The 11631-nt window shown below is 35.7% G+C and overlaps 1 protein-coding gene across 1 annotated transcript; it reads left to right on the top strand.

Moving 5' to 3' along the window:
* The first annotated feature begins 5905 nt into the window (after positions 1 to 5905).
* On the top strand, positions 5906 to 10946 carry LOC145667852 (uncharacterized). Its single transcript, XM_081735283.1, has 3 exons — positions 5906 to 5920; positions 7422 to 7829; positions 10554 to 10946. The coding sequence occupies exons 1-3, from the start codon at positions 5906 to 5908 to the stop codon at positions 10800 to 10802; spliced, it is 672 nt and encodes a 223-aa protein (XP_081591409.1). The 3' UTR covers positions 10803 to 10946.
* Positions 10947 to 11631: the final 685 nt, after the last annotated feature.

Here is an 11631-nt window from a genome sequence, read left to right as displayed (position 1 = left end):
AGATATATATTTTTCCTCAGTATCAGTTTCATCTCAATAAACGGCATGGTTCTCGTACGGCATCAATTTTCTGATTTACGATTAAATTCGTTTTTTCATAATTTTCTCGAAAACTACACATGAGGTTTCACTCTCACTCACACATCTCATTTTGTTCAGCTTAATTTGATCTATCAATTGAAGTATATTTCACATCTTTGGACATTTTTTTTCGTTAAACGCTTCTCATATTGTATATTTTGCAAAATATACCTTTGTATATTTGGATCAAAAGATCCAATATATTTCAGGCAAAAATTTTCTTGTAGGCATTATATCTCTAGAACTACATATAGTGTAGCTAAACTCAAACTATCACTTAACTCAGTATGATGTGCTTATTCCGTAGAAAATAGGAAAACTCGATTTAGGGGCCGTTCAAAAAATTTGTGACCCCTGATCCATGATTAATCAATATATTTCAATCAAAAATTTTCTTGTACGCCTTGTATCTGGAGAACTACATATAGTGTAGCCAAACCCAAACTATCATTAACTCAGTATGATGTGCTTATTCCATCAAAATTACCAAAACCCGCTTAGGAGCCGTTCCAAACTTTTATGGCCCCTGATCCAAAAACTAATTATTGGCCAAGATCGCAATTTTTTGATGCATTTTTTGGATCATTCCTAAAATTCTTGTTTACTTATTGAATGGTTATATCATTTTTTTGGCAATAAATTTTATTTAATACGTAAAATACAAGATTTTCCTTTTCTTTACTGGTGACCAGTTTTTAGTGATGTATGTATTTCGATGTCTTAAGAAAATATTTCCCTAAAAGGAAAGGAAATATTTTAGAATTTCTTGTCAAATGAAAATTTTTGTTTTTATGTCCTACGATTGTGCCCGGAGATGGAGTGAGTCGTGGGTCAAGTGGGTCGAGATTTGTGAGTGGGTCAACAGGACGTGACTCACCACCCAGCGTGTCCCACTCGGAACCACCGACTCACCATGACCCACTTTGACCCACTGAGCCACTTTACTCAGTGCATTGTAGACAGCATCATCTGAACACTGGTGAATTTGTCTACGATTTATATTCAAGGCCTTCATTTTTCTTCCTTTTTTATTTGTTTTTATTTACTACCTGAGATGCTGAGATGAGTATTTCTGTTAAAAAAAAAAAACAAAAAAAAACAGGCATTTTGGATATTGATATTCGTAATTGTAATAGTACCAATAGGACTTACTACTTGGCTTTCGCGACAAGTCGGATTTTACACTGTTTTTTTCTTCTTCTTCTTTACGTTAGTCTACTTTACCTTGAATTGAGACTTTCAAGTTTTATGCTATTTTCCACTGAAAAGTATCTGTAATTCAAACAAGGAAATAATTCTAGACTGATATGGCAAAAGTTGATATGTCCTTTAACCGCCATTTGAAACGATTATGCCAACCTACGACTCAAATCAAGATGTGCCGTGACAGACAACATTCAAAGGAAGCAACTGGAGGTATTTCACAAAAATGCATGAAAAAATCTATTTTTTAGAGGACACGAAAATATTGAAACGCGTTTTCTGAGAAAGTACAAAAATGGACATATCAACTTTTGCCATATCAGTCGAGAATTATAGGCCTATATAATGATTAAACTGAAATTCATCGTAATTTGGCCCTTGACAAACACTTTACCAATTTATATCTTAAAGGTCAGATCCATCGGTTTTGTAACAGCGGTTGACCATTGAAATCCAAACTTCGATTAGTGATAATTTTCCAGCATTGTTTTATTACAAGTGTAAACTCTATTTAGTTGAAAGGAGGACATGGATCATGGATCAGAGATGATGACGATGGGTTTTGGTAGGTGATGGGTCAATGTGAGTCATGGGTCACTGTGGATGGTGGATCATGGTTAAGTTTTCATTGGCTCACGCCATCTCTGGTGGTGCCCTTTAGGATAAGGCAGCTAGATGATTAATGAAGGAAAATGATCATAGAATAACTAGTGGAATGAGAAAATGATCATAGAATAACTAGTGGGAAGAAATTTGAGGAAATTCAGGTTCACGACTTTGTCTACTAGAAACTTGCGTGCCTGGAGATCGAACAAGAAGCTCATCACACCAAAGGTGAGCGTTCTACTACTCAGCCATTGTGCCCTCCCCAAATTTTTACATTGATGCAATACAGAATTAAAGAATTATAAGAATTAAATATTTCCCTATTATATTTTAATTTGTATTCTATTATCGTTCTTTTCTATCCGTATAAAATGAAGTTTTGATATCTCCAGCAGTTTTACTGAAAGTACCTTTAGTTAATTTATTTCCAGTTGCAAATTTATATTCAGGGTGTTTCAAAACAATACCGACAACGTTTGGAAGGTGATTCCTGACACCAAGATAAGACGAAAAGTATAGACCAACCTGGGGGGAGGGGTGCACAAATGATTCCTTTAGGAGTTACAGACTGCCGAAAATATGAAAACATGAAATTTAAAGGTACAAAAGTATGGAACCTACCGTAGTCGGGTCAAGACTTCACTTAGGCACTAATAAGTCCACTATCCAAAAATACATGTTTCAGAACCCTGCAGTATTTACGCAACAATTTTTATAGGAGTTTAGCTACAGGCACATAATTTGAAGTACTCACCAATTACTTCAATAAAAATTTGTTGCGGAATTATCGCAGGATTCTGAAAATTGGATATTTGGATAGAGCACGTACTATTCTAAGTGAAGTTTTGACCTGACTAAGGTAGGTCCAATAGTTTTGAAGCTGTGAGCCTTTAAAGTTAACTTTTTCATGTTTTCGGGAGCCTGTAACTCCGAAAAAAAGCATTTGTGCACCGAGGTTGGTCTATACTTCTTGTCTTACCTTGGTGTCAGGAACAGTTGTTCTTCCAGAAAAAAATTTGCGGGGGTGGGGGGGCACTACTGGTTCTATTCTATTTATTTTTATATTATAGACGTATATTTTGGTCTCCATCGGGGGACACTCTCCGAGCTCCGGGAGGCAGTGCCCCCAAAAAACATATATGGAAGAAACATTGGTCAGGAATCGCCTCATAAACGTTGTCGGTGTTGTTTTGAAACACTATATATATATATATATATATATATATATATATATATATATATATATATATATATATATATATATATATATGTATGTATGTATGTATATATATACGTGCTGTCTATGCTTTTAAAAGTACAACATTCATTAAAATCATCTTGGCAGAACTTTAATATCACCTACAAACTTCAAAACAGTCCATTAAATTAATTGGAACTTCGGCTTCTTACACCCCCGTGTCACTTCAACGTCCAACCCTCTAGTTCAAGTGTTTCAGAAAGCAAAAGATAAAGAATTTGAGTTTTTTTTTTTCGGACTCTAAATAGGTGAGTACCTTGTTACTTGTAATAGACTCTATCATCATGTGTTTGCTTATTATTTTCTTGTTTACTGACAAATCTAGCTACTTACGATTCCATTTTATGACAAACTAACTATTTTCTTGTATCTATCTAGAGACTGCACGAAAGCGACTAACGACTTTATTAAGCGACTTTCGAAATGTCTTGTCGACAAAACTCTTTCGCAATTCTTTTAGTACTTTTTTTTTTTTTTTTTTAATGATATTACTTATTGAGCGATTGTCAAGAGATTGGTGAGTGAAACGAGGGGGAATCATTATGAGAATGCCACTGGGCATGATTCGGGGATTCCACTATAGGTTATTACAACTAACGACATAGCCACTTGCCAACAGGAATTCTGTTGCTTGTTACTACGGTCGTTCCAATCTCTTGGCAACCTCTTAGTGCGCCAGGTCAATGGACAGGGCGAGGAAAAAATTATTTGCGGTCGATTACGTTCGTTTTCCTAACAGAAGAATGAACTAGGGCAGTGACGGTTAAAAAAAAAAAAAAAAAAAAAAAAAAAAAGACAAAGAGAAAAGAAAAAGTCTTAGGCAGGACAATATAATTCATTAAGAATAGCGGATTTGACATAATACTTGTAATACTAAGTCCTATTAGTGATAGAAGAATTCATTGTCTGGTTCGAAGTGGACTGTCTCATTCGTTCTCGTTCTCGGACTTCGTTCTCAGAAGTGAAGTTAAATGCTTATGTGTCGGTATATTGCTAATATAACTCTTAAAAAAAAAAACGCATCTGGTCCGCGGGCCATAGTTTTCCCATTAATGAACTAGGGCATTTCGAATAAATTTTTGACTACCGGTATATCTAATTGCACTGTGGACTATGTGTATGTAAAGTGAATAGTACTGTATAATTGAGAAATCGAAGTGACTAAAGTGTGCGATCTGTGCGTTTTTTTTTTTTTTTAATTTCCCCCTTAAAAGTGCCATGCTTGTTCAGCGTGGCTAAACTCCAAGAAGGAGGAGACAATGTTTCTTTGTGAACAATGAAATCATTAGATGTGATTTCTGTTCTTTATTAATTATGTTTACGCATACATGTTTACTTAAAATAAAAGGAAACAGGGAAGAGAAGAAGAAACATCTTTTTATGCTTAAATTCGGTAAATAACTGTTTTAGCGACTTTCGGAGCTGAATTTAGCATAATTTTGTCAATAATAGTTGGCAACAGTGCACTGCGTAGGAAAGGGAAAGTCTCACGTGCTATTATGCATTAAAAAAATAAAAACGTCATGCAGAAGCAATACACATCAAAAAAACACCTCCAGCATTCCACGAAGCCCTCGCGCGACTTTACACTGCCACAATACGTACAGGATACGTCCCACAAGCCTGGAAAACTGCTCACCTAATACTTATCCCCAAGCCTGGCAAAGATGCGAAGAAGTCTGAAAATTACAGGCCAATTTCATTAACAAACACCTTCTCCAAAATAATAGAAAAAATACTAGTTAACAGACTTCATCGCTATCTACAGCAAAGCCACCAACTGTCAAACCAGCAGGCAGGTTTCCGACCAGGGCATTCCACAGTGGACCAACTGGTCAGACTCAAAAACGACATAAATCGTGGGACGTTAAACTTAAAGATTTCATTTTTTTTCAATAAACACATTATTTTTTATATTAAATATTTATTAACATAGAAGTTTACTAAAAAAAAATTTTACTAATTAATGATTCCCCAAAACTCTCTACACAGTAAAAAAGTAGTTGTGTCAATTCAACACAATGACTGCAAGCTGTGTTAAATTTTGACACAAATCTGGTGCTACTTCAACTCCATCGCATTTTAGACTAAGTGTTAAAATAGCAGTCGTTATATCAACCAGCTGACATGATGAGGAGTCATTTTAGTAACACACCATTGGTACTGTTTCATATACAGTTACCAAATAACTACTTTTATAAACAAACTCGAAATATCATTTAGATCAAAAGTACATGGAATAAGCCTATTGTTTAACGTTAATTTGAGCAGCGCAGTGAAGCATGGATTCACATGTTTTAACTTGTGACGAACAGTTTTGTTTTCATTAATTGCGTGAAACAAGAAGCAAAACTGTGTTCTGCTTCTTATTAACTTATCCAGAGATCCTTTACTGTTGTCAGTAAGATACAATATTGTTTCGGTAAGCGGATCTTTGTAGAGAGATTTCCACAAGATTCAATATCTCAACTTCCAGCAAATAGAATACTGAATAAATAATATTTTATTTTATTTTATTTTATCAGATTAATGTGTCATCATGCAGAAAATTGTATCCTGCGATCTGAATCGTCTTCACTTAGCTGTTGCACCAGCCTTTATGTACTTACACAACTTACCTTGGTTAGTATGCGTAGAACACTACTAGTCAGTGTTGCCACAGTCCTAGGTCTGGAGTGGGCTGAAAAATAGTACCAAATTGAAACAAAAAGGGCTGAATTCATTATTTTATACCAGTGTAATACATGGCTCAATAACATGAAGCTAAAAGAGGTAAACATGATTCTCCCCCTCCCCCTCTTCCAAGAGTCCAATCCAAATAGGACGACCCCGAACAACCGTGGAAGTAGATGATTTTTTTTTCGCACGTAGGAAGTATAACAAAGGCCGCAAATTAAAAGCGAAAACAGTTATCATCTTCGGTATGTATTGTAGGGAAACCAAACGCGCCTCTATTTTAAAGTGACCAATAAACTAAAACAGTATTATGGTCATATAAGAAAAAAATAAATAAAACAAGCAATAAATCAATCATCTCCGAGTTGGTGTGTAAACAATACGTTATAATAAAACATTAAAATGTAGATTATTGCACCGTATTCTCGCTTATTTCACGTCCGAAGGAAGATGATAGACTGTAAGAAGAATATAAGGTAAGTAAACTGATATTTTTTTTTTAAAGAAATGCAAAACCGGTCCAGCGTCCTAGTGCCTTCCCTGAAAGACATCACAACAAATTGTTTTATGTCACTGTGGTATCTATGGTGCTGAATTGGGCAGAATTGTACCAACTTTTTCACAAAAGGGGCTGAAAATGCCAGCGTGGTACCAACGGGCCGATGAATGACAAAAAGGGCTGAATTTGGTACAATTGTACCAAGTGTGGCAACAGTGCTACTAGTACTTACACCGCTGTCACGTGACCGTTGCATTGAGATTGTTGTAGTGAACGTTGAAATAGTTGTAGCACCGGTCCAGCGTCCTAGTGCCTTCCCTGAAAGACATCACAACAAATTGTTTTATGTCACTGTGGTATCTATGGTGCTGAATTGGGCAGAATTGTACCAACTTTTTCACAAAAGGGGCTGAAAATGCCAGCGTGGTACCAGAGGATTCAGCACCTGTAACCGTGCAATGTCGCCCTGATCGATCTTTCTACAAATCATGCACTGTTCCATGAATCTTGTATTTGTCTCGTAGGCGTATAATTGTTACCGTTGAAGGTGGATCAATCCCATACTCACATCTTCACTGTCTCCGAACCGCAGCAACATTCTTAAACTTCCAGTACACTTAATAATCTGCTTCCGACCTTCAAAGCTCCAACATCCGTCCACCACGTTAACGTTACACTCTTGCCACTAACTGGGTTGCTAGATCGATTATTTTACTAACATCTGTTGAGGAAACATAACGTTACTTTTCCCCCCAGAAATTTAACCTTGTAGGGTTTTTTTTTTAAATAAATTTTCTATGACAGGTGCATATATTTTTGACGCACCTGGTATTAGTGGTTCGAATCTCATTTCAAGTGGTAGGTCCTGTATTCCCGTAGTACTTCTTCCTGACCAAATAGATAACGCGTGTAAGCCCAGATTCGATCCACATTGGAGTAACTGGAATAGTGATTTGGTGGCCTCCGCTCTAGAATGAGAACTACGATATTTTCAGCTGCCTCTTGTAGGCCTATTCATTAACAACCATAAATTAACATGTTTAATTTATTGTTTTTAAATATGTGACATTCATGAGTTTTTTTAAAAATATTTTTCAGAATATCACTTTAAATTCTGTACCGGTGGAACAACGACTACCTACTTTGGAAGTCATTCTGGAAGCTGGGTTGTCAGGAAAAGGTGGCGTCTGCATCCACAACAACTATTTCATGCACTTACTTCTGAAAGCTCTTGGGTATGATACATTTGTAGTGGCTGGCTTATACAGCGACGCAGCCGTACCAGACAACCATGTGATAGCCATGGTGAAGAATTTGGACAAATCTGGGGATCTGCATTTAGTAGATGTCGGGTGCGCTGCTCCAACACTTCGAGCTATTCCAATGGATCAGCTGCCTTATACTTTCCGAGATGCAGGATTGGAAGTTAAGTATATGAAGGATGATGGTGATAATGATCTGTATGTGAGAATGCATCGGAAAGGAGAGCCATTACCAGATCCTAGGGTAAGTAATCCCAATAAACTGAATCAGATTTACCTTTAACCTTGAAACTACACACTTATTTTTTTGTACACAAACTACATACTGGATTCAGGTAGACTCTGAACAACTTGACGATTTTACTTAAGACTTTGCAAGTAATTAATAAAACAGTGTGACTGGGATATGTCTTGTAACGTATGAATATAATAAGTTGATAATTCTTTCCAAGAATAGTCATTAGAATTTTTAGCGTAGAGGATCGCAAAATAGGCCTATCAATTGGTCATCGATTTCAAATAAACCTAACTGTACTTCATAAGGTTTATGGACTGTTTGGATGTCAAATAACTTAAGTTCAAAAACTAGAAAAATGGATTAACGCCTTCATTCACTTTTATACATGGGTACGTTTTTTTAAAAAAGATTTTTGTAGACATTTAATTATTAAAAACCTGACATACTAAAAATACAAAATTTACCATTTTTCTTTTGCTTGTTTTTCATAAGTGAAAGGAGATGATGAAGTGCAACTTACCACAATCATAGATAATGTTATTCTACAACGGCGAATATGAACCTGAAGAATTTTCAGTGTTGCCATCTATAGAAATTACAGTGTTGGCAGAATAACATTTCCCCCAAAATATAAGTTAAGGCAGCGACTAGAGGAACGAACTCAACTGCATTTGATTATGTATCTTTTGTTATTGTTGCTGTTGTTGGAATCCTGTGAAGTACTTAAATAACACTTACATGCTACTTTTTATTATTTAATTTTAATAACTGTACGTTAAAACTATTTTGTTTATTACAAACTAAATACAACTATTATATTATTTTTAGTATGTCAGCCTGTTAAGACCATAAACTGCATACTTATTGTTTTGGTTTGCAAAATAACAAAAATATGAATTATTTCTGAGGTACTGAATTTCAAATTTCTCTCCTGCAGTTTCAGACTTAGGCGTCCAAACGGACTTACTCTTCTTTACATTAGTCAAATTAGGAATCATGTCGAGGGCGGTATGTGCAGAATCTATCAACAGACCGCTTCTGGCCTGCGGGCTGTAGTTTGTCTATCACTGCCATAAAACGTCTAAGTACCTTTATATCGGAGAAATATTGGTTAATTGACGAGTGCAAATCAGTGGCTGTGCAATGACGTGACATTTACTGAGTTCTTGTAGACATATGTAATTCCCAATCTAGCTTTCGGTCTAAATCCCCATTTTGCCAATGTTTCAAATATATATTTCTTATCAAAAGTATAAAGGAGCTGGCTACCCTGTTCCTACTTTAATAATTCTGTAACACAACCTAAGTATGTTAGAGAAGTTGGATAGAACCTGTCTTCAGGTAGAATACTCAACACTTTCTACATCTCAGCTCATATTATGGCCCCTTTGCTTTAGAAAAGTTTCTCCTTCTCGGAGTTTCAAATGCTTTGCACCAAAATAATAATAATAATAATAATAATAATAATAATAAAAGAATCTGAATTTATAATCGTTGTTCTATTTAGTGTAAATTATACACTAGTCACTAACAAGTAATTGGACACTCACTGGTATCTTCGAAGGTCCCACTATCACTTTGTGAGGTAACTTTTCACAAGTTCAAAAGAGTTGGAGGTTCTATACAGGGTGTTTCAAATCAACACCGACAACGTTTGGGAGGTGATTCCTGATACCAAGATAAGACAAAAAGTATAGACCAACCTGGGTGCACAAATGCTTCCTTTCGGAGTTATAGGCTGCTGAAAACAAAAAAAAAAAAAAAAAAAACTTTAAAGGTCCATAGCTCCAAAACTATGGGACCTACCGTAATCGGGCCAAGACTTCACTTACGAACTAGTATGTGCCCTATACAAATTTCAATGTTTCAGAATCCTGCGGTACTTCTGCAACATTTTTTTTTATAGAAGTAGTTGATGAGTACTTCAAATTATATGACCGTAGCCAAACACCATGTATAAAAATTGTGTGAGTACCTTAGGATTCTGAAACATGTAATTTTGGATAGCGCACATACTAGTTCCTAAGTAAAGTCTTGACCCGACTCCGGTTGATCCCATAGTTTTGGAGCTATGGACATTTAAAGTTCATTTTTTAATGTTTCCGGCAGCCTATAACTCCCAAAGGAAGCATTTGTGCACCCAGGTTTGTCAATACTTTTTTTCTTATCTTGCTGTCAGGAATCATCTCACAAACGTTGTCGGAGTTGTTTTGAAACACCCTGTATACCACCTTTCTGGTTGAGCTTAGCAGCTATTTTCCTGCTACACAAGTCCCACATTTAATAATAGTGCTCTTATTGAAGTTTGCACGATCTGCACTTAGTCATTTGCGCTGTGAATGGCCTGTTGTTGTTTCACTGTAAATTGCATGATGGTGTAACATCCTACAAATTGAACTATGTCTCTGGAAGTGATCATCCTATCTCGTAGGGAGTACAATATTCCTTTATGGTAATTAGTTTTGGTAAGCGATAATCGAAAATTATGACTTTTCTGAAAGCATTTCTATCGGTTTTGTTCTCGTATTTCATATAGCAATATCTTTAATAATTTCCTTAGGATAATTCAGAAAAATTTTAATAGTTCATTAATAATTGAACATTTTTTGTACAGAGATCTCCATTATTTTCACAAAATACTATATAATCGACATGCAATATACTCTTGCATAATTTCTTTTGTTTGATATGTAGACTATATGTTCTTTCTTTCATCCTTTTATGTTGCAGAATCCTTTGGCTGAGGGTGGCTGGAAGAAATTGTTTCTGTTCACACTTACACCGCGAGAGCTGTCTCATTTTGAAGCACCAATGAAGAAATGTTCTGTGACGATCCAAATAGTCATTTCCAGTCTCACCTACGTATCTACCGTTGTCCAACGCCTGGAGACCACGCAGTGGCTATCTTTGATAGGCTTCTACTTCGATTCCAAGAAAATGGAAAACCACAGCGGGAAGAAATTCCAGATGATCAATTAGAAGATGTGATCCTTCAACATTTCCCCATGGTTAGCCGCGATGAAGTAATTAAAGCTTTGCCTGTCTTTCGTCGAAGGGCTGACTGGTTAGATCCTATGGAGGAAACTAGATGACTGGTTTTGATGCAGAAAATAATACAGGGGCTAGATAAAAAGTTATGGCAACACTGCTATAATACGCACCTGACTTTACCGGAAGAAGAACACCTAGGGGTGTCCACAAGGGGGGCTATGACGCAAACTGCGTCATTGAAATATTTGGGGGGGGGTTAAAAATCGATATAAATATGTTTGAGGGAATGTAAAAATTAATCGAAAAGATTTTTTTTTTCATGGAAGAACACCTACGGATAGACAATTGAGGGGGGTTACAACGACTCACCAAAGGTAGTCGTCAACCTGGTTCGGCTAATGATATATATAAATCTTGAGTGGTAGTAATTGTTTACACATAAAAATATCTTCAATAATTATATACACTATTATTCTCACCTTTTCTATCGAAATTACAAGTCGATGATCGATATTAAATGGTTTATTAGTTGATACTCTTTTAACGTATTTTCAGTCAAACTGTCTTGCAAACATACATGTTGATTAGGTATCCATAAACAACTACATAGCAACTAATTATATTATAATGTATGTTTTTTTACATATATTAAAAACATTCTTCTTTTGTTATTTTTAAATTAACATTATATCTGGTATAGTGCTTATGTAGAAGCACTTTCTGCCCAAAAATACAGATAATTATCAATTTATACAAGTATCTCGTTGTATAAAAATGTCGCCCGACGATGGGACTGAATATAAAAGTTACAAGGGAG

The sequence above is a fragment of the Thermobia domestica genome, chromosome 13 (assembly GCF_964235325.1).
Source record: "Thermobia domestica chromosome 13, izTheDome1.hap1.1, whole genome shotgun sequence".
NCBI lineage: Eukaryota > Metazoa > Arthropoda > Insecta > Zygentoma > Lepismatidae > Thermobia > Thermobia domestica.
Note: the sequence above shows the minus strand (reverse complement) of the source record. Positions and strands in the feature narration are given on the sequence as shown.